The sequence below is a fragment of the Schistocerca americana genome, chromosome 10 (genome assembly GCF_021461395.2).
Source record: "Schistocerca americana isolate TAMUIC-IGC-003095 chromosome 10, iqSchAmer2.1, whole genome shotgun sequence".
Lineage (NCBI taxonomy): Eukaryota > Metazoa > Arthropoda > Insecta > Orthoptera > Acrididae > Schistocerca > Schistocerca americana.
In genome coordinates, this window is record NC_060128.1 from 86,243,091 (window position 1) to 86,267,712 (window position 24,622).

The window sequence follows — 24,622 nt, forward strand, 5'->3', positions numbered from 1 at the left end:
ACGGTGGTACTATCTTTGGGGCGACGTTGTGGTGTTTCCGTGTGGTGTGAGTCGCCATTTCGGTTGGGGACTGACGAGCAGCCAGGTCCGCGCAGCGTCTCCTGGTTCTGCGGGCCTCTTCTGGTTCTGCGGGCGTCTTCTGGTTCTGCGGGCGTCTTGTGGTTCTGAGGGTGTCTTGTGGTTCTGAGGGTGTCTTCTGGTTCTGCGGGCGTCTTCTGGTTCTGCGGGCGTCTTCTGGTTCTGCGGGCGTCTTGTGGTTCTGAGGGTGTCTTGTGGTTCTGCGGGCGTCTTCTGGTTCTGCGGGCGTCTTCTGGTTCTGCGGGTGTCTTCTGGTTCTGCGGGCGTCTTGTGGTTCTGAGGGTGTCTTGTGGTTCTGCGGGCGTCTTCTGGTTCTGCGGGCGTCTTGTGGTTCTGCGGGCGTCTTGTGGTTCTGAGGGTGTCTTGTGGTTCTGCGGGCGTCTTCTGGTTCTGCGGGCGTCTTCTGGTTCTGCGGGCGTCTTCTGGTTCTGCGGGCGTCTTGTGGTTCTGAGGGTGTCTTGTGGTTCTGCGGGCGTCTTCTGGTTCTGCGGGCGTCTTCTGGTTCTGCGGGCGTCTTGTGGTTCTGCGGGCGTCTTGTGGTTCTGAGGGTGTCTTGTGGTTCTGCGGGCGTCTTCTGGTTCTGCGGGCGTCTTCTGGTTCTGCGGGCGTCTTCTGGTTCTGCGGGCGTCTTGTGGTTCTGAGGGTGTCTTGTGGTTCTGCGGGCGTCTTCTGGTTCTGCAGGCGTCTTCTGGTTCTGCGGGCGTCTTGTGGTTCTGAGGGTGTCTTGTGGTTCTGCGGGCGTCTTCTGGTTCTGCGGGCGTCTTCTGGTTCTGCGGGCGTCTTCTGGTTCTGCGGGCGTCTTGTGGTTCTGAGGGTGTCTTGTGGTTCTGCGGGCGTCTTCTGGTTCTGCGGGCGTCTTCTGGTTCTGCGGGCGTCTTGTGGTTCTGAGGGTGTCTTGTGGTTCTGCGGGCGTCTTCTGGTTCTGCGGGCGTCTTCTGGTTCTGCAGGCGTCTTGTGGTTCTGAGGGTGTCTTGTGGTTCTGCGGGCGTCTTCTGGTTCTGCGGGCGTCTTCTGGTTCTGCGGGCGTCTTCTGGTTCTGCGGGCGTCTTGTGGTTCTGAGGGTGTCTTGTGGTTCTGCGGGCGTCTTCTGGTTCTGCGGGCGTCTTCTGGTTCTGCGGGCGTCTTGTGGTTCTGAGGGTGTCTTGTGGTTCTGCGGGCGTCTTCTGGTTCTGCGGGCGTCTTCTGGTTCTGCGGGCGTCTTCTGGTTCTGCGGGCGTCTTGTGGTTCTGAGGGTGTCTTGTGGTTCTGCGGGCGTCTTCTGGTTCTGCGGGCGTCTTCTGGTTCTGCGGGCGTCTTGTGGTTCTGCGGGCGTCTTGTGGTTCTGAGGGTGTCTTGTGGTTCTGCGGGCGTCTTCTGGTTCTGCGGGCGTCTTCTGGTTCTGCGGGCGTCTTCTGGTTCTGCGGGCGTCTTGTGGTTCTGAGGGTGTCTTGTGGTTCTGCGGGCGTCTTCTGGTTCTGCAGGCGTCTTCTGGTTCTGCGGGCGTCTTGTGGTTCTGAGGGTGTCTTGTGGTTCTGCGGGCGTCTTCTGGTTCTGCGGGCGTCTTCTGGTTCTGCGGGCGTCTTCTGGTTCTGCGGGCGTCTTGTGGTTCTGAGGGTGTCTTGTGGTTCTGCGGGCGTCTTCTGGTTCTGCGGGCGTCTTCTGGTTCTGCGGGCGTCTTGTGGTTCTGAGGGTGTCTTGTGGTTCTGCGGGCGTCTTCTGGTTCTGCGGGCGTCTTCTGGTTCTGCAGGCGTCTTGTGGTTCTGAGGGTGTCTTGTGGTTCTGCGGGCGTCTTCTGGTTCTGCGGGCGTCTTCTGGTTCTGCGGGCGTCTTCTGGTTCTGCGGGCGTCTTGTGGTTCTGAGGGTGTCTTGTGGTTCTGCGGGCGTCTTCTGGTTCTGCGGGCGTCTTCTGGTTCTGCGGGCGTCTTGTGGTTCTGAGGGTGTCTTGTGGTTCTGAGGGTGTCTTCTGGTTCTGCGGGCGTCTTCTGGTTCTGCGGGCGTCTTCTGGTTCTGCGGGCGTCTTGTGGTTCTGAGGGTGTCTTGTGGTTCTGCGGGCGTCTTCTGGTTCTGCGGGCGTCTTCTGGTTCTGCGGGCGTCTTGTGGTTCTGAGGGTGTCTTGTGGTTCTGAGGGTGTCTTCTGGTTCTGCGGGCGTCTTCTGGTTCTGCGGGCGTCTTCTGGTTCTGCGGGCGTCTTGTGGTTCTGAGGGTGTCTTGTGGTTCTGCGGGCGTCTTCTGGTTCTGCGGGCGTCTTCTGGTTCTGCGGGCGTCTTGTGGTTCTGAGGGTGTCTTGTGGTTCTGAGGGTGTCTTCTGGTTCTGCGGGCGTCTTCTGGTTCTGCGGGCGTCTTCTGGTTCTGCGGGCGTCTTCTGGTTCTGCGGGCGTCTTCTGGTTCTGCGGGCGTCTTCTGGTTCTGCGGGCGTCTTGTGGTTCTGAGGGTGTCTTGTGGTTCTGAGGGTGTCTTCTGGTTCTGCGGGCATCTTCTGGTTCTGCGGGCGTCTTCTGGTTCTGCGGGCGTCTTGTGGTTCTGAGGGTGTCTTGTGGTTCTGCGGGCGTCTTCTGGTTCTGCGGGCGTCTTCTGGTTCTGCGGGCGTCTTGTGGTTCTGAGGGTGTCTTGTGGTTCTGAGGGTGTCTTCTGGTTCTGCGGGCGTCTTCTGGTTCTGCGGGCGTCTTCTGGTTCTGCGGGCGTCTTCTGGTTCTGCGGGCGTCTTCTGGTTCTGCGGGTGTCTTCTGGTTCTGCGGGCGTCTTCTGGTTCTGCGGGCGTCTTCTGGTTCTGCTCACCCGACACTTTTTCGTCCGCTTTTGTGCTCTGGTTGTAACAGCCTGGTCAGATCTCAAGTTGGAGCATGTCCATAATGCCTGTCAGTCCTTGAAGCTACGTGCTGTCATATTAGCGGCGGTGCTGAGTCTGTTTTTCCCGCTGTGATGGTTTTCGGAGACACCTTTTCACAAATGACCTTGCAGCTCTGTTACGTATGAAAAACAGAAAGCTCACATATGTTCTTAGAAGAAATGTGCAAGAGAACATTAGTGTTATGTTAAATCGAAGTTGTATTGCCCGCATCTCGTGGTCGTGCGATAGCGTTCTCGCTTCCCACGCCCGGGTTCCCGGGTTCGATTCCCGGCGGGGTCAGGGATTTTCTCTGCCTCGTGATGGCTGGGTGTTGTGTGCTGTCCTTAGGTTAGTTAGGTTTAAGTAGTTCTAAGTTCTAGGGGACTGATGACCATAGATGTTAAGTCCCATAGTGCTCAGAGCCATTTGAACCATTTTGAAGTTGTATTGTACATTAAATGTTTCTTTCCTTGGACCTTGTCCCACTTCAATGCGGGGTCAGCTGTCAGCCTTGTTATTACGGATTTGAGACAGCGTTATTGACAGGGGGGGCCCGGATGCCCGCCCTGCCGCCACCCTGAACGCCCCCGCCCCCCACCTCCTGGGACGGAAGTAGTGTACCGCAGCTGTCTGCATTTAGTGTAAGCCATGAATTAGTGCTAACGTCTGCAAATGCATGTGAGTCGTGTAACTGAGGTGGAATGTGGGGACTGAGTTGTTTGTATTTCCCCACCTCCGCGTTGCAAATGTTTTGAGTGAAATGCCCAGTCGATGCTCTGTTGTTTTCACGTCAATTATACCAACATTCAGAGTTGTTTAGTTCTCGGGGTTTTGTAAAATTCCTGGATTCATGTCTCCTTGCTGTGCAGCCTATGAAAAGGATTGCGGAAAACTCCCAAATAAATTCCAAAGTACGGTGCAGTTTTAATACCAATATATTTCCAGGACTCTGGTGTCCGAGCCTTGTGAACTGTACTGGCTACATCACATGTACCCGAAGTTGACATCAAACGACACAGTGTGCACAACAATCAACAAACGAGTAAGCCTACAATACATTTGCTCGCAACCCCAGCCAAAAACCGAGTGCCTCAAGGCGCCCGCGTGACCTCTATTTATAATTTTGTTAACAATTACCTACAATGAAAATTACAATTTTATGTAAAATTAGAATTATAAGTTAAACCGAATATGAGCTACACACTGCTAAAGATTTACAATCTCAGTGCTGAACAAGGTGAACCTATTTTCAGCTTAGTTACGAGTTAATATAACATTTTATGACCAATTATGTTAAAGGTAACAATTACATTTCTAAATTTGTTTATAACAAATCAACTAGTGCCTGAATTTTAGTACTGACATATATCGGAGATTCAACTAACATGCTTTATTTATATGTTCTATTTAAATTGCTGTAGTAATTTTATAATGTTAAGTTTACTGGTACATCCTGACCATGTGCTACATTTCTTCCGATTAGTTACAGTATTAATTTCACATGTATATAGTGTTTTTCACATAAGAACAATGTTAATCAGCAAAGCATCGTTTTCGAATTATGTGTATACTGAAATATTGGTTATTTTTGTATGTAATTTGGAAACAGGTCACTTTACAATTGAACAATTAGGACTGGTGTTTATCTTTAATGCTCTCCGATGGGTTCTGATAGGTAGCAATAAGATATAGTAACATTTCAGGACCCCACGTAGCGGGATGTGGAAAACCGCTTAAAAACCACATCCAGGCGGGCCGGCATACCGGTCCTCGTCGTCAATCCACCGGGCGAATTCGACCCGGGACCGACACACGTACCCGAGTCTACGAAGCAGTGCATTAGTGTTCTCGACTACCCTGGCGGGTTTTGTATCTTACATTAAATATAGGACGTTAAATACAGAAACATAAATGACAGTTTCTGAATTACAGCAGTACTGACTCATTCTACCAGACGGTAGAGAAATGAATCGAGAAGTTTGTAAGAATCTCACGTGACCAACGACAATGTAAAAGAATGAAAACCAATACGCGCGAGGTGTGTGTGTGTGTGTGTGTGTGTGTGTGTATGTGTGTGTGTGTGAGAGAGAGAGAGAGAGAGAGAGAGAGAGAGAGAGAGAGAGAGAGAGGGGGGGGGGGGGGGGAGGGGGAGAGAGGGAGACGGAGAATACGAAGCACATCAGTATGTTTCGCTGGAGAATAGTGGTAAAAATAAATGTAGGTAGGCATTTCACGTTAGTTACATTCTAATGCAATTCCGTGTCACACCCCTTATTGTTACACCTCCCTAACTGCGCATTATTGTTTATCCTAGGACAGCTCACAAGGAAACCTCCCCATCGAACCCCCCTCAGATTTAGTTATAAGTTGGCACACTGGATAGGCCTTGAAAAACTGAACACAGATCAATCGAGAAAACAGGATGAAGTTGTGTGGAACTATGAAAAAAATAACCAAAATATACAAACTGAGTAGTCCATGGTGAGCATATGTAACATTAAGGATGGTACTTCATCAGTATCGCCGTGGTCCTGTGGTTAGCGTGAGGAGCTGTGGAATCTGAGGTCTTTGGTTCGAATGTTCCCCCGAGTGAAAATTTTAATTTTTTATTTTCAGACAATTATCAAAGTTCAGGTACACACACACACACACAATCAACTTCGTTCTCCAGAATTCCAGGACATGTTCAGATTTGCTTGGACATCTGCAGGATTTGACGGTCTACACACGAAAAAATTTGAAAACGTTAAAAACATATGTTTTGACAGAGCACAGGGAAAATTGTGCGGCTGTTGCATTCATTTGTTGCAGTTTATGTGACAAACTCTTATGTTTTGATCACTTTTTTGGGAGTGATTATCACATCCACGAGAAAACCTAAATCGGGCAAGGTAGAAGAATCTTTTTACCTATTCGCCAAGTGTACAAGTTAGGTGGGTCGACAACATATTCCTCTCATGTGACGCACATGCCGTCACCAGTGTCGTATAGAATATATCAGACGCGTTTTCCCGTGGAGGAATCGTTTGACCTATGACCTTGCGATCAAATGTTTTCGGTTCCCATTGGAGAGGCACATCCTTTCGTCTACTAATCGCACGGTTTTGCGGTGCGGTCGCTAAACACGGACACTAAACTTATTACAGTGAACAGAGACGTCAATGAACGAATGGACAGATCATAAAGGCGAAAATAAAGAAATTAAATTTTTCACTCGAGCGAGGACTTGAACCAAGGACCTCTCGTTCCACTGCTGCTCACGCTAACCACGGGACCACGGCGCTCCTGGTCTCACACTCTCCTTGATGTTGCATATGTTGCACATAGACTACTCAGTTTGTATGTTTTGCTTATTTTTTTCATAGTTCCACACAACGTCTTCCTGTTTTCTCGATTGATCTGTGTTCAGTTTTTCAAGGCCTATCCACTGTGCCAACTTATAACTAAATCTGAGGGGGGTGCGATGGGGAGGTTCCCTTGTCAGATATAAACCAACATAAGTGTTTTCACGAAACGTTGCAAGTCATCTGATGACGAAATGTGCTGATTTTAAATCAGTAACGGCATTTTTTTTAGTACTTGTATGTATGTATGTATGTATGTATGTATTGAACTGGGGACCTAGAAACGGCGGCGAGGCTTCGTCCCTGCCGTAGCCCTCAGTGGTTCACAACCCCACAACAGACCATAGCAGTCGACCCACCCCACCGACGACCCACACTGAACCCAGGGTTATTGTGCGGTTCGGTCGCCAGTGAACCTCCCCGGAAACGTCTCTTACCAGACGAGTGTAGCCCCTATGTTTGAATGGTAGAGTAATTATGGTGTACGCGCACGTGGAGAGTGAGTTTGCGCAGCACTCGCCGACATAGTGTAACTGAGGAGGAACAAGGGCAAACAGCCCGCATTCGCCGAGGCAGATGGGAAACCGCCTTGAACACCATCCATAGGCTGGCCGGCACAAGGGACCTCGACACTAATCCGCTGGGCGGATTCGTGCCGGGGACCGGCACACCTTCCCGCCCGGGAAGCAGCGCGTTAGACTGAGCGGCTAGCCGGGCGGGCCACTACTTACATACATTTCATGTCTGGAAAATTTCTCTTAACGTTTTCCAGCTCAGTATTGCAGCGCTTCCAGTGGATCATCCCTGTCAAGCGATGGACTGGGCTGTTGTAGTAGGTGTTCCATGTCCTGGACTTGACCACAGTCGCATTTCCTGTCCCCTTCGTCTTTGAGGCGCCATTTAACTAGATTTGTTTTGACTACAAATATTCCAGCTCCTCGTACTGCCGCCGGGAATCTCTTGTGAGGCAGGGCGGTTCTATGGCGGCTTACGTAGTTACGTACTAAGGATGAGAGGTGGCATGAGCCCCCTCTCATATTTCTATCTTACGATTCTCCTCTCTAATTGCATGCGGTGGAAAGTTGCTATTCCTTCACACGCGGACTTCCCACGCAGCGTCTCTCGTCACCCAGGTGGTCCGGTGACAGGCGGGCTCTGCAGATCTCGGGAGGGTTAAGCCGACGTGTGTGAGGCAGTCGAGTGAATGCTTTCCAGACGCCGACATTGTCAAGAGACACGCCCGCCGGGGCCTGAAGTAGCGGCTGGGCTAGAGGTTCCGTTACTTTGCAGAATCTTGGCGAAAACACTTTCTGGCAGGCTACCAGCGAGGCGTGGGAATGACTTGTGTACCCAGGCAGTTGTGGCGGGGAAAATTCCCGTGCTTTCTGCAAAATAGTAACTGCGATTGGCTTGCTCAGGGCATAGCTCCGTGACGTAGCAAAATCAGCGCAGAAATTGGCGCCAAGATTCTCCATTGGTGGAATGGTAGTGCTCCGGCAATGGGGTGGAATTTTCCGCCGGTTTTCGGGTTGCTGATTGGAACGTTTAACCACGGCCACTGTCGTGGGGGCGGGAATGTTCTGTGTTCGGCCTGTACGGGTGCTCTTGTGGGTAGTCGGCTCTCGCCTTTCGGTCGAGATCGTCGAAGCAACCAGCCATCGCCTCCGGTACGCCAGATCGTGTTCTGGCAGTTAAGAAGACAGTTTGGTAATGTATGTCCGCAGCACCGGCAGATAGGGATTTTCCTAGGTGATAATCAGAGCTCAGCAGAGCGCGCCTGTTCGTCTTTTTCTAACTTTGTTCTGTCTTGAGTAGCAGCAATTAATGTTGGGTTAGCTGTGTGTCTCTCTTAAGATTTGAGTGGCAAGGAATTGGCTCCACATACCACTTCATCATAAACCTCACAATCTAGTTTAGGGACAACTTCACCTTCACAGCATTTGTTTGAGTATCCAATTTGAGCCAGTTTGATGTATTATAAATGTTTCATGTGTTTTTGTTTATTATTTTGTGTTTAGTCTTAATAAATCATATTGTTATTTTGGACAGAACTTTCATTCTGTTAATCGGTAGAGCAACCCATCATTTCTCACTACGTTAATGAAACCTTCCTTTATTTAACTTATTTATCAAATTAAATTATTGCAGGTGCCAAACTCTTTTCTACTCCACTTGCAGGGTTGATTACAGTCAGTTCGCATATATTTTTTTAATCCTTGTGCAACAGCAAAAGTCGGAGTTAGAATAGGGGGAGGGGGGGGGGGTTTAGAGCATTATTTACATATGTAGATTCTAGAATTTAAATACACTGCTAGCCCCGGCACCTCGCAAGCAATCACTTCCCATATGTACGTCTGCCATGTCCACATGAAGCACCGTATAGGGGCGACACTCATCGAAGCTTTCTTCAATTTTTTTATGTCCGCTCGTGTAAAATTTTGCGGGATTCAGGATGTAATAATCCAGCCGCTTTATGTAGTTTCTCAAGTGGTGTGGGTACAACCGCTCACTTGACGAAAGGTCTGTTCCTAAAGACTGGAAAGTATCACAGGTGACACCAATATTCAAGAAAGCAAATAGGAGTAACTCACTGAATTACAGACCTCAATTTGCAGTAGGATTTTGGAGCATATACTGTACTCGAGCATTATGAATCACCTGCTAGAAAATGACTTATTGATAGACAGCCAACACGGATTCAGAAAATATCTTTCTTTTGCAAAGCAGCTGGCTCTTTATTCCCATGAAGTAATGAGTGCTGTTCACAGGGGATCTCAGATCGATTCCATATTCCTAGATTTCCAGAAGGCTGTCGATACCGTTTCTCACAAGCGACTATTAATCAAATTGCATCCATGTGGAGTATCGTCTCAGTTGTGTGACTGGATTCATGATTTCCTCTCAGAGAGGTCACAGATGATAGAAGGTAAATTATCGAGTAGAACAGAAGTGATACCTGGCGTTCCGCAAGGTAGTGTCATAGGTCCTCTGCTGTTTCTGAGTTACATAAATGATCTAGATGATAATGTGAGCAGCCCGCGTAGATAGTTTACAGATGACGCTGTAATTTACCGTCTAGTAAAATCATCAGACGATCAATTCCAGTTACAAAAAGATCTAGAGAGAATTTCTGTATGGTGCGAAAAGTGGCAATTGGCACTAAACAAAGAAAAGTGCGAGGTCATCCACATGGGTCCAAAAAGAAATCCGATAAATTTTGTGCATACGATAAATCACACAAATGTAAGGGCTGTTAATTCGGCTATATACCTATAAATTACAATTACGAGCAACTTAAATTGAAAAGACCACATAGATAATATTGTGGGGAAGGCGAAACAAAGACTGCGCTTTGTTATCAGAAGACTTAGAAGACGCGTCAAACCTACTAAAGAGACAGCCTACATTACACTTGTCCGTCCTCTGCTGGGATACTGTTGCGCGGTATCGGATCCTTACCACGTAGGACTGACGGAGGACATCGAAAAAGTGCAAATAAGGGCAACCCGCTTCGTGTTATCGCGAGTTGGGGTGACAGTCACTGAAACAAAGTCGGTTTTCTTTGCGGCGATATCTATTTACGAAGTTTCAATCACCAACTTTCTCTTGTGAATACGAAAATATTTTGTTGACACGTGCCTACGTAGGGAGAAACGGTGGTCATAATAAAAAAAGAGAAATTAGAGCTGGAACGCAAAGATTTAGGTGTTCATTTTTTCCACGCGCCATTCGAGAGTGGAATGGTGGAGAAGTAGTATTAAAATGGTTCGATGAACCCTCTGCAGAGTAACCATGTAGATGTTGATGTAGATGTTTCATGCCGCCTGTTAATCAATGGCCGTAGCTCGTCGTGTTTGGTCAGAAGACCGTCAACACTCTCTAGATAGATAAATAAATAAATAAAAACCTGACTGAAGTCTTCACCAATGAAATTTGAAGGATATCATGCGGCATTCGCCGCACAGTGTACAGTAACAAAAAATAGAGGAGTAACAGATACGCAGGACGGAAAAAAAGAAAAGATGAATTCGACGATTACTGTCAGACTTTCGAAATTAAACAGCGTTGGGTGTGGTGAGTACTTGGATGAGTGACCGTCCGGGTCGCGTCAGGCGATCTGGGTGGCTAATTCATTCCCTCAAATTTTCCAGAATGTTCTTCAAAACATTCGAGAAGAATTGTGACATGACATGTTGTAATCCAAAAAATTCCATCCTAGTTTGGTTGCAAATGGCCTCCAAGTACCCGAACATCACAATTTCGAGTCACTGGTCGGTTCAGTAGGACAAGAGTACCCAGTCCGATCCGTGCAAACACAGCCCACACCATTACGGAGCCACGCCAGCTTGCGCAGTACCTCTCGACCATTTGGGTCTATGACATTGAGAGGTCTCCAACCCTACCATAAGCTTTTACCAACTGAAAACTGGACCCATCTGACCAGGCCACGGTTTTCCAGTCGTCTAGCGTCCAACCGATACGGTTAGGAGCGCAGGAGAGGCGCTGCTGGCGATGTAGTGCGGCTAGCAAATGCACTCGCGTCGAGGTGTGCTGTCGTAGCCCATCAACGCCCACGGATACGCTCATCGTACCTCCCACACTGATTTCTGCGGTTATTTCACACAGTGTTGCTTGTCTGTTAGCACTGACAGTGCTACGCAAACTCCGCTGCTCTCGGTCGTTAAGTGAAGGGCACCTGCAACTGCGTTGTCTGTGGTCATGCCTGAAGTTTGGTACTCTCGGCACACCCTTGACACTGTGGATCTCAGTTCCCGTCGTGCAGCTGTAATCATGTCTGAAAACTTTCCACATGACTCATCTAATGACTGCTCCACCAATGCACTGCCCTTTTATACCTTTTGTACGCGACACTACCGCCATATCGCTATCCCATGACTTTCCTCATCCCAGCATAAATTTGTACATTACGATCTCCTTTCTGAAAGTACGACTGTAGTGTAGCCTCGTACAGAATGAATCAACGAGTCAGACGAGAAGATGAAATGGTTCAAATGGCTCTAAGCAGTATGGGACTTAACATATGAGGTCATCAGTCCCCTAGAACTTCGACCTACTTAAACCTAACTAACCTAAGGACATCACACACATCCATGCCCGAGGCAGGATGCGAATCTGTGACTGTAGCGGTCGCACGGTTCCAGACTGAAGCACCTAGAACCGCTCGGCCACAACGGCCGGCAAGTAGAAGATTTCCAAACGTGTTGCTATATGAGAGTAGCGAAGATTAGGTCGGTTGACCGATTAACTAGATACCAAGTACTAAACTGAATTGGAGAGAAAAGATACACTGGCATAGACTGACTTCCAAGGAATAATAAGTTCATCAGGCACATCTTACGGTATCAATGAACCGACAATCGGGAATATGACGGGGTAAAAACTGTAGAGGGGAACAGAGATTCGAATACAATAAGCAGGTGTTATTCGTAGATGAAGAAGAGTTGCGTGGAGAACTGCATGAAACTAATCTTCACGCTGAGAACCACATCAACAACGCCAACTAGCCTCTTGCATTGCAGTACTTCAAGGCAGTAGGCAGAAAGAGCCGGAGTAGACCAGATAAAACGGCCAGCTAACTACAAGAATATGTCGTGCAACTGTATTGCAGCTGCTTCCAAGGACAGAAAACTGCTTTAGTTGCTGGTGAATCTTCCGGAATGTATGGTCTCGCAACCTTTTCGTCCAGAGTTGCGCTGGACATCTTCGGAGGTGCTTTGAGTTTCGCTGAGTCTTGCAGTCTGACGGGTCGGACGTCGGAGAGGGACACAAATACTGTGAAAAAGGGACGCGGTGCAATGTCACAGATGATGGGTAGAGATAATACTTCTCAAAGACAGAAATTAACTGTGATTGATGAAACCTCTGACGGATTAGCTGACAAGACTCATCAACGAAACGAGGAGGACCTACCACATCTACATATATACGCCGCAAGGAACGTTGAGATGTGTGACGGAGGGTACTTTACGTAGATGTTTCACTTCCCCTCCTTCCTGTCGCGAGCGTGTGGGTGCTATTCTGTCATTCTGCGCAATGGATTAATCTGAGGCTCCTGCGAGATGCAATTTCCACCCCCACACTACTTCAGAAGTCAGACGCTCCTAACGTTCTAAAGAGAAATGCCTGAAAAACTTTCAGCAATAAATACCTGCTGGAGTCGTCCACTGTAAGGAAATGACACAAAAATTCAAAAACATTTTCTATGTAACTAGTGGGATACCTGGGTACTGGAGTAGTGCTATTTAGTGTAACAAAAACATGAAGCTAACGAAAATTATTATTTATTTTGCAAAAATTCTGAGAAATCACAATGACACTTTCAGTTATGAACTGAACAATTTATTTCCGGGTTCTTTTCGGAATGTGAAGTTACCTCTTAAGGAGAGGATTCGCTAATGAAATTTCTATACAAAGTTTAAGAATGGCTGAGAGGCATGGCTACTCGAATAATTATCCGTTAGAATGTTGCTAGGTACGGTCGAGGCTGTTGCGTGTGAAATGCAGTGAAGTGTATTGTTGTGGAGAAAATATGGGGCTCGCAATAGCTGTAGTGCACAATACTGTAAGCTGCGATGACTGCTGTCTGTGCCGCTCGCTGCTGACAAATAAGATAACTCTCGTTCTATCTGGATTGACCTTCGCCAATCAAACTCTGCCTACGCCTTGACGAAGTCAAGGACTCCTATTCGCCCCTAGTCTAACTATTGGCGTCGTACACCTGTCAGATAACAAGTCCACCGTGATGCCACTCACAAATTCGCTCGCAGGCGTTTAACTACAACTCTGTCCGTTCACACCGCACAATGAGTGTGTTGGCCAACACAGTGAACAACGCTTAATCGCAAGGACTCAATATAGAGTCACACTTCGATTCGCTCTTGACAGAGGTGCTCTCCCAGTGAAGTACTGAGGAGAGACTTGTTCCTCGCTCCAAGAGCGACAACAGAACGGTGCCTCTCCACGCCATACCTGAAGGGGTATATCTTTCGGTCTCTTCCATTACTCCTTCAGCTCAAGGCGTCAGGAATATCGTCTGCCAATCAGCATTGCTCTTCTAAAACGGGAGAATGACGTTTTGTTTAAGGCGACCAATCCAGAAATCTGTAGCTTTGGCGTTTGCTGTCTCCCTGTGAAAAGCTCTGAAACTCCATGCTATATTTGTAAAGAACGCGTAGGCTGGGCGCTCCCACAAAATCTAGCGGAATTTGCTTTTAAGCCGAACACGGGGTTGTCCTTTTACTCGGGCAAACGCTGTCTACTCTACGGGCGGTCGCTGGCCGACGTAGATAGGTTGGACCAGCCTCCTGGCGTGCGGTTTGCCTCTCTCGAACTAAAAGCTCCTGTGACCGTCGTGTCTGGAATGTGTGTGTGTATGCCAGCCTCGAGTATTTCAACCATGGTGCGCTTACTTGTTATTTGCATACCGTTCACATGAATTCATACAACATTGACTTTATCTTATCGAGTTTGGATTCGAATGAAGCGTCTTGATGTGCGGAATATGATTGTGAGGGCGGAATATGTAAGCAATGAAGGTCAGGAGACAACGACGTCTGACACTCTTCCAGTTGCCATTAGGAGTAGTTTCCAGGAAGAACGACTGCGGGTAAGCCTCCGTGTGGGATCGAATCTCTCTAATTATATCTTCATGGTATTTTAGCGAGATGCATGTAGGAGGCAGCGACATATTTGTTGACCCTTCTAAGGACGAACGCTTCTCAAACTGCAATGGTAAATCACACCATGAGACAAAATGCCTCTCTTGCAGCGTCAGCCACTGGAGTTGGCTGAGCATCTCCGCGACGCTTTCGAGCTCACTAAATGGACCTGTAACGAAACGCGCTGCTCTTCTTTGTATCTTCTCTATTTCCTCTGTCAGTCCTGCCTGCTATGGATAGTAGGATGACGAGCGCTGTGCAAGTGTTGGTCGATCGACTGTTTTGTAAGCGACTTGCTCTGTTGATGGACTGCATTTCCTGAATATTCTTCTAGTGAATCTGTCTGGCGTCAGCCTTACCCGAAATTAACTACATGTGATGACTGTAATTCCAATCCCGTCGTACACATACTGTTCGATAATTTATGTAAGTAACTGCATTCCGCTGATTATCTGCTTTCATCTAGTCACACGACAACGGTTTTTTGTGGGTGTATCCGCCATACGTTACATTTGAATATGTTTCGTGTCAGTTCCCAGTCCCTGTAAGAAGCGTCAGTCCTCTGCGGGTCTTTTTGCAATTCGCCAAAATTTTCCAGCTTTTCCACTACTTTGTATACAATTTTCTGCGTTATCTACTCGGTTGTTTACACTTACTGTGAAAAGTGATAGTCCTATAACTCTCTCTTGGACCAGACCCGAAATAACTTTTGTACCCGATGCTGTACTCTATTAAGATAGTAACTGTTTTCGAAATGACTGATACCAATGATGACCATGCAGGTTCTCTAGAAAGAAATGAAATTAATCGAAACCCTCTTCTGCCAACAGGTGTTGTTGATATACCTCAATGTGGACAGCTGAAAACGTGTGCCCCGACCGGGACTCGAACCCGGGATCTCCTGCTTACATCCCACCGAGCGCACAGAGGACAGCGCGACTGCAGGGACTATCTCGCGCACGCCTCCCGCGAGACCCACAGTCTCACCTTACGTGTCCACACACTACATCCATAGTGTCTCTAGAGAAGCTGCATGGTCTTCATTGGTATTTGTTCTTTCAGAACAGTTACTATCTTCATATACTTAAAGGCTACCCGGCCATTGACCTCCTTCCAAGTGACTCACCATCGATGCCAAATTTTTGCCCCTCCAGTGGAGCGTTATGAAAGACGTATACATTACCAGCGATGGGCGAGGCATGACAGAATCTCTGACCAGAGAGTAGTTTATCGTTAGCTGTTGCTAGTCTGCGCTTGACCGCGCGAGCCGACAGTAGTGTGTAGCGAGTCGGCAGTAGTAGTAGTCGGTCGACAGTAGCGAGTGGACGGTTGTACTGAGCGGGAGTCGGGATGCGTCGGCGGTGTGCTCTTCTCTTGACTCTGGTCAGGATTCTGGACGGTGAGTGTTGTTGTAGAAGGTAAAGAAGCAGCATTGCGCATATCTAATAATGTGTGTTAATTGTAATTAATTTGTTCAAAAAATGCCCCAATAATAATTTTTTTTTATAAAGTAACTATCTTAAAGAAAAACATTCATTTCAATTTAAAGAACATTTCCTATGCATTTCCTACAAGAATCAAAAAAATATATATATACGCTAGCACTGCACGAAGCTGTGTCGAAGAATGTATAATTAAGAGCAGATATAGATGCAGTTTTTATTGAAGTAAGAATTTTTGTATTTTTATTCAGAATATAGGGCCGAAGGTCAGCGCTGCTGTCCTTATAAAATTTATCAGGTCACTGAAACATTTTTATTATTTTTGGTATTTAGAAATTTTCTATTTCGAACTTGACATTAAATGAAAAATGAATTTTGTGGGAATATTAAGTGTGAATGCATTCTTTGCATAGAGACTATAAGTCGGAGCCAATTTTGTTCAGAGGTTACAATATATATAAAAATTCATTTAATTTAATAATTGTATTGGGAGGTTACACTTGGCACATATTTTCATTTTTAACGATATTTGTGGGGAGTTTACATTTGGCACAATATCATTGACTTCATTTCTGTGGGGCGGTTACACTGGGCAAATATCCTTTAGGACCATTACGAATGTAGGTTGTGGACAGTTGGGCATGTGGGTCTCACGGGAAGCGTGCACGGGATAAGTCCCTGCAGTCGCGCTATCCTCTGTGTCCTCGGTGGCTCAGATGGATACAGCGTCTGTCACGTAAGCAGGAATTCCGGGTTCGAGTCCCGGACAGGGCACACATTTTCAGCTGTCCCCACTGAGGTGAATCAACACCACCTGTTGGCAGCTGAGGTTTTCGATTAATTATCATTTCTATGTTGTACTCTGTTTGCGAGCAACTCTCCGCTCAAGTCCCACAGTTGTTCAGATACTCTGTACGGTCGTGTTTTCTTCACTAGGTGACGGTGCAGAACTGTATCGAAAGCCTTCCGGAAGTCAAGGAACATGGCATCTACCTGGGCACCGGTATCTACCGCTTTCTCGTGGACGAACAGGGCGAGCTGGGTTTCACACGTGATTGTTGACTTCGAAACCCATGTTCATTCCTATAGAGAAGATTTTCAGTCTTCAGAAATACACTCCTGGAAATGGAAAAAAGAACACATTGACACCGGTGTGTCAGACCCACCATACTTGCTCCGGACACTGCGAGAGGGCTGTACAAGCAATGATCACACGCACGGCACAGCGGACACACCAGGAACCGCGGTGTTGGCCGTCGAATGGCGCTAGCTGCGCAGCATTTGTGCACCGCCGCCGTCAGTGTCAGCCAGTTTGCCGTGGCATACGGAGCTCCATCGCAGTCTTTAACACTGGTAGCATGCCGCGACAGCGTGGACGTGTACCGTATGTGCAGTTGACGGACTTTGAGCGAGGGCGTATAGTGGGCATGCGGGAAGCCGGGTGGACGTACCGCCGAATTGCTCAACACGTGGGGCGTGAGGTCTCCACAGTACATCGATGTTGTCGCCAGTGGTCGGCGGAAGGTGCACGTGCCCGTCGACCTGGGACCGGACCGCAGCGACGCACGGATGCACGCCAAGACCGTAGGATCCTACGCAGTGCCGTAGGGGACCGCACCGCCACTTCCCAGCAAATTAGGGACACTGTTGCTCTTGGGGTATCGGCGAGGACCATTCGCAACCGTCTCCATGAAGCTGGGCTACGGTCCCGCACACCGTTAGGCCGTCTTCCGCTCACGCCCCAACATCGTGCAGCCCGCCTCCAGTGGTGTCGCGACAGGCGTGAATGGAGGGACGAATGGAGACGTGTCGTCTTCAGCGATGAGAGTCGCTTCTGCCTTGGTGCCAATGATGGTCGTATGCGTGTTTGGCGCCGTGCAGGTGAGCGCCACAATCAGGACTGCATACGACCGAGGCACACAGGGCCAACACCCGGCATCATGGTGTGGGGAGCGATCTCCTACACTGGCCGTACACCACTGGTGATCGTCGAGCGGACACTGAATAGTGCACGGTACATCGAACCCATCGTTCTACCATTCCTAGACCGGCAAGGGAACTTGCTGTTCCAACAGGACAATGCACGTCCGCATGTATCCCGTGCCACCCAACGTGCTCTAGAAGGTGTAAGTCAACTACCCTGGCCAGCAAGATCTCCAGATCTGTCCCCCATTGAGCATGTTTGGGACTGGATGAAGCGTCGTCTCACGCGGTCTGCACGTCCAGCACGAACGCTGGTCCAACTGAGGCGCCAGGTGGAAATGGCATGGCAAGCCGTTCCACAGGACTACATCCAGCATCTCTACGATCGTCTCCATGGGAGAATAGCAGCCTGCATTGCTGCGAAAGGTGGATGTACACTGTACTAGTGCCGACATTGTGCATGCTCTGTTGCCTGTGTCTATGTGCCTGTGGTTCTGTCAGTGTGATCATGTGATGTATCTGACCCCAGGAATGTGTCAATAAAGTTTCCCCTTCCTGGGACAATGAATTCACGGTGTTCTTATTTCAATTTCCAGGAGTGTGTCATTGTAAGCGAAAACGAAACATGTTCCAAACTTCAACTGACCGACGTCTGGGATACAGACCTATAGTTTTGTGCTTGTGTTCGACGACCCTTTTTGAAAACGAGATTGACCTCCGCTTTTTAGCAGTTGTCGGGAACACTTTGCTCCACCAGCGACGTATCGCACACTGCAGCTAGAAGACGCGAAAGGTCTTTCACATACTCTATGTAAACTCGTATTGGTATCCTGTCAGATTCAGTGGTCTTCCCTCTGTTGAGCGGCCTGTGCTGCTTTTCTATCACATTCTCACCTCTGAAGATCTCCAGCGCAACTCTGCACGATACGTGAGGAATGAAAAAGTTTCGCGGACCACGATCATACATATACATCTACATGGTTACTCTGCAATTCACACTGAAGTGCCAGGCAGAGGGTTCATCGAATCATTTTCATACTACTACTGTACGATTCCACTCTCGAATGGGCGCGGGAAAAAGGAACACACAAATCTTTCCGTTCGAGCTATGGTTTCTCTCATTTTATTATTATGATCATCATTTCTCCCTATGTAGGTGGGACTCAACAAAATATTTTCGCATTCGGAAGAGAAAGTTGGCCATACAAATTTAGTAAATAGATCTCGCCGCAAAGAAAACTGCCTTCTTTCAGTGACTGCGACCCCAAATCGCGTATCATATCAGTGACACTCTCACCCTACTGCGCGATAACACAAAATGAGCTGCCCTTCTTTGCACTCTTTCGATATCCTCCGTCAGTCCTACCTGGTAAGGATCCCACACCGCGCAACAATATTCCACAACAGGACGGGCAAGTGTAATGTAGGCTGTCTCTTTAGTGGGTTTGTCGCATATTCTGCCAACAAAGCGCATTCTTTGTTTCGCCTTCCCCACAATATTATGTATGTGGTCTTTCAATTGAAGTTGCTCGTAATTGTAATTCCTAGGTATTTGGGCGAATTGACAGCCGTTAGATTTGAGATTTATCGTATACCCTAAATTTATTGGATTTCTTTTAGTACCCATGTGGATGACCTCGCACTTTTGTTTGGTGCCAACTATCTCTTTTCGCACCATCCAGAACTTCTCTCTAGATCATTTTGTAATTGGAACTGATCGTCTGATGATTTTTACTAGACGGTAAATTACGGCGTCATCTGTAAACTATCTACGCGGGCTGCTCATATTATCACCTAGATCATATATGTAACTCAGCAACAGCAGAGGACCTATGACACTACCTTGCGGAACGCAGATATCACTTCTGTTCTACTCGATGATTTACGTTCTATCACTACGAACTGTGACCTCTCTGAGAGGAAATCACGAATCCAGTCACACAACTGCGACGATATTCCATATACACGCAATTTCGTTAATAGTCGCTTGTGAGGAACGGTATCAAAAGCCTTTCGGAAATCTAGGAATTTGGAATCGATCTGAGATCCCTTGTCGACAGCACTCATTACGTCATGGGAATAAAGAGGTAGCTGTGTTGCACAAGAACGACATTTTCTGAATCCGTGTTGGTTATGTATCAATAAGTCATTTTCTTCGAGGTAATTCAAATGTTCGAGTACAGTATATGCTCCAAAATCCTACTGCAAATTGAGGTCAGTGATATTGGTCTGTAATTCAATGGGTTACTCCTATTTCCTTTCTTGAATAATGGTGTGACCTGTGCTACTTTCCAGTCTTTAGGAACAGACCTTTCGTCAAATGAGCGGTTGTGTATGATTACTAAGAAAGGCGCTATTGTGTCTGCATACTCTGAAAGGAGACTGATTGGTATACCATCTCGGCCGGAGTACTTGACTTTCTTAAGAGATTTGTTTCGCAACATGTAAGATATCTTTATTTGTCATTCATGCTAACAGCTGTTCTGGTTTCGAATTCTGGAATAATTACTCCGTCTTCTTTCGTGAAGGAATTACGGAAAACTGTATTTAGTAACTCCGCTTTAGTGGCACCAGCATCGGTAACATTTCCATCGCTATCGCGCAGTGAAGGTATTGACTATTTTTTGCCACTGGTGTGCTTTACATACGACCAGAATCTCTTAGGGTTTTCTACCATATTTTGAGACAATGTGAAACGTTCCCTTTGAAAAATTGTTAATGACGTGCTGATACATCCTCTTACGTTATTTAATTTTCAAACAGCTGGGCAAAACTGAACGTATTCAGACATTTCTCTCTTTACTAACTCTGATCAACACTAAACTGACACACAATATTTTTAGTGCAACGCAATCTGACTTTCAATAATCCCTACAGAAGAATGGCCCTGACTAAAAATAATCTATACCTTTCGTGCATCACTTACGTCACAAAAATCTTCGTTACTCGAACTACTGCGATACAGCGAGCGCCAATACTGCCAGCTAAATAAAAGATTCTAACTACTGAAGGCACTAACTACTGATAGGCATAGTTAGCAAATGGAAGATGTTGATAGAGAACAAACAATATATATATAATATATATATAATCAGTTAGTGATATCGAGTATTACAAATTTCCTTTTTCTGGCGGACACACGTCCAGATCGTCCGCTCTCAAAACTCCGCCATCTCTCTCTCCCACCGCTGGCGCTTCACCTCCAACTGCGCAACGCTACGCGCTGTTCACATCCAACTACCCAACACAATAGAAAATATTGCAACAATGCCAACCAGCCACAGACTGCACACAGCACAGCCAGTGATTTTCATACAGAGCGCTACATGGCGTTTGTTGTTGTTGTGGTCTTCAGTCCAGAGACTGGTTTGATGCATCTCTCCATGCTACTGTGATTTCCCTAAATCGTTTCAGGCAAATGCCGGGATGGTTCCTTTGAAAGGGCACGGCCGATTTCCTTCCCAATCCTTCCCTAACCCGCTCCGTCTCTAATGACCTCGTTGTCGACGGGACGTTAAACACTAACCACCACCACCTCCATGCTACTCTATCCTGTGCAAGCCTCCTCATCTCCTAGTACCTATTGCAACGTACATCCTTCTGAATCTGCTTAGTGTACGCATCTCTTGGTCTCCCTCTACGATTTTTACCCTCCACCCTGCCCTCCGGTACTAAATTGGTGGCAGGCCGCGGTGGTCTAGCGGTTCTAGGCGCGCAGTCCGGAACCGCACGACTGCTACGGTCGCAGGTTCGAATCCTGCCTCGGGCATGGATGTGTGTGATGTCCTTAGGTTAGTTAGGTTTAAGTAGTTCTAAGTTCTAGGGGACTGATGACCACAGATGTTAAGTCCCATAGTGCTCAGAGCCATTTGAACCATTTGAACTAAATTGGTGATCCCGTGATGCCTCAGAACATGTCCTACCAAACGATCCCTTCTAGTCAAGTTGTGCCACAAACTCCCGTTCTCCCCAGTTCTCTTCAATACCTCCTCATTAGTTATGTGATCTACCCATCTAATCTTCAGCCTTCTTCTGTAGCGCCACATTTCGAAAGCTTCTATTCTCTTCTTGTCCAGACTAGTTATCGTCCATGTTTCACTTTCATACATGGCTACACTCCATACATATACTTTCAGAAACGGCTTCCTGACACCTACATCTATACTCGATGTTAACAAATTTCTCTTCTCCAGAAACGCTTTCCTTGCCATTGCCACTCTAGATTTTATATCCTCTCTACTTCGAACATCATCAGTTATTTTGCCTCCCAAATAGCAAAACTCCTTTACTACTTTAAGTGTCTCATTTTCAAATCTAATTCCCTCACCATCACGAGACGTAATTCGACTACATTCCATTATCCTCGTTTTCCTTTTGTTGATGTTCATCTTATACCCCCCTTTCAAGGAGGGCGTTACCAACATAAAAACATAAACAGCCTACTTACAAATGTTTCATTGTGGGAACTATCAAACGCATCTCGCATTGAAGCCCGCACTAAACATCGAGCTTACGTGAAACTTTGCCGGTCTTCGGGATTTTGCGTTCTTCCGAATCTGGCATGCTTTTTTCGTTGCTTCTGCGACAGTGTTCTGACGTGTTTTGTGTACCAGCAGCTGAGGCATCAGGTCATGAAGGCCTTCAGTGTACGGAAATACTTGTTTGTTGGCCGCTTGGACAGTGGCCGAGTAGATGTGCGCGCACAGTAGTGCCTTGCTGGCCACGGGGTGTCTCCATGGTGCCCTCCCCCGCGCTCCTCCCCCCTGGGCGCCCGTCTATATCCGGCGCCTCTCAGCCGCCAGGTGTGGAACGGAGCGCTTCTTCTGGAGCTGGCTGGCTCTGCCCGTCTGGCGGCTGAGGAATCGCACGAGGCCACTAAACTCGCCATCTTTACGGCCGCGCGTCGCGTGTTTCGTCTGCGGAGCTCACTGCCTAAGTCCCCCTTCTCTCTCTCTCTCTCTCGAAACGGCTCCCGGAAATAGCGACCGGAACGTGGTGTAGCGTAGCCTAGCTTGTAGCCTAGTGGCGGGCCCAGCCACTCCGCACCCTCTCCCAGCTGCTCTGCGCTACTCGCCGCCTCGACCCAGCACGTGAGTACCTCGAAAGAAAGTCTGCTGCCGAAACGTGCAAATCGCGACATTCGTTGGCATTACAGCAAGGTCCGATTCCACCCGTCTCCTTTGAACCATGACGTCATATTTCGAATAAAGTGGATAGTTTACACGAGTTTCTAAGACAACCATAGACAACATTTAATTACAGGCCGGATACATTCTGTTAAGAAGACGACCCGAACATACACCAACTGCGCTCGAAGACAAAGAGAGAAAACACACGAAGTGTTTCAGTCAGCTGCTAAGATAAAATTAATAGGAGAATCGTGATAATTGGGATTTTTTTGGGTGGATACAACAAAAAAAGTTAATGAAGCTGAGATCATTCCAAGCAACCAAAATATGAAAACATCACGCACGCGAGTTCCTCTAGAGTAAATATAGAGAAAAGAAAAAATTGGTATCGAATAATTCGTTTGACCTATAGATCAAGCGAAGACTCCGACGCCAGCCACTTACCACCTCCTCCCCCCCCCCCCTCCTCCACCTCCTCCACATACACACAAAAGATTCACGTACTGCTAATCGAAAAAAAAGTACACAAATACGACCAGAATAGATCGAACAAAAAGATGGAAGAAACAAACAATTGAAATCGAATAATTCGCTTGACATTGTGCATCAAACGAAGGCACTGATACCAGCCACCTGCGCCGCCCCCCTCCCACCCCTCCCCCTCCACACACACACACACACACACACACACACACACACACACACACACACACACTGAAAAGAATCTCATTCCGGTAACGAAAAAAAAAAACCATACACAAATACTCCCAGAGTAAATCGAACAAAAAATACAAGGCAGTTGGGATCGAATATTTCTCTTGAGCTAAAACGAAGACAGGGGTGAAAGTCACACGTCTACAAAACAACGGAAAATAACACACAATAATTCCTCCAGGATAAACAAAAATGAAATATAAAAAATAACACACAAATGGAATCGCAGCATATAATGGATGATGTAGCTGAAACGAAGACTGCAATACAAGACACCCCGACAAAAAAAAACACATAATGAAGAAAAGGCACACACGAATCCCTCTAACATAACAAAAAAAAAACCGATTGGAATTGTATCATACGCTTGACCTGTATAGCTGAGACGCAGATAACGACTCCAGACACATCGCCACAAAACGACGAATTGATCGAAAAATTGGAATCACACTACAAACGAAAATTTAGTGGATAAAAAGCGAAAGCAAATAAATAATTAGTATATACCAAAGACTCGACCCCATGCTACTAAACGATCACTACAAAGCCATATCACAAAAACATACATCACCACGAGAGTGAGCGGTAGGCAACAATAACATACGCGACGCCTCAAATACACATTAGAAAGAAACATCAAATATTTTTGTAATCCAGAACTAAAAATAACATCAATAGTGATTGCACTCACGATTATTTGAGCTATGCGCTTAGGTCCCTGGATAACTTGCCACATTACAAAAACAGTTGAACAGTTATAGGAAACAACATAATACTAATAGTCACAAATCGTTTCACTCACAATAATTTAACTTGGGCTCTTAATTTCCTGCCTAACACTTTCGTTGGGCAAATACAGAAACAAAGAATGAAATATTTCTTAGAAAAATACCACTTTCCTATCGAGAATTAAGATTGTGCTCTGTGGTTTCATTCAAACAACACTCTCGTACATCACAATATATTTGGAATAAACAGGAAAGTTTACAAACACCATGGATTACACTATTAACTGTACGTTTTGTTTCTTGATTTCGGTTAGACACCATTCATTAATTGCTGGGTAATGAGACTAATAACTAAGAGAAGCACATATAGCATTTAATAACAGACTGCATACATCCTTCACAACGTGAACTCACGACCTCACACATGGCTCAAAGCAGATAGGTTGAATCGGACCATGCATTTGATCCTATTTATTTGTATGTGGTAAATGCCTTCAAATTTTTTATGTGCCATGAGATACACTCTTTGCGTTTCTGTGGGTAGCGGGGATAAAATACAGGAAGCAAATGGCTGTGTAGAACTGGTGCGGAAACGAGACTTCACTAAGGACATTAGAAGGACGTGAAAGGAATACAATAGCTGAGATACTACTGAAAATATAAATGAAATAGGTGTTCGTTTCAGTGGCGTAGTGAAACAGCTGAAACCGCTAGAACAGAGGTACGGGGCCCGATGGAATCTGTGAGATTCTATACCCGATTTGCGTCTGGCGTAGCCC

The 24,622-nt window shown here is 46.9% G+C and overlaps 1 protein-coding gene across 1 annotated transcript in view; it reads right to left on the reverse strand.

The window, feature by feature from the left end:
* The window catches only part of LOC124552255 (proteoglycan 4-like), a 45,032-nt gene that overhangs the window by 16,646 nt on the left and 3,764 nt on the right, over positions 1-24,622 (reverse strand). Inside the window, exon 2 of the mRNA XM_047126536.1 lies at positions 76-2,805. Within this exon, the coding sequence (XP_046982492.1) occupies positions 76-2,805 (2,730 nt within the window). The remainder of the gene's footprint in view (positions 1-75; positions 2,806-24,622) is intronic.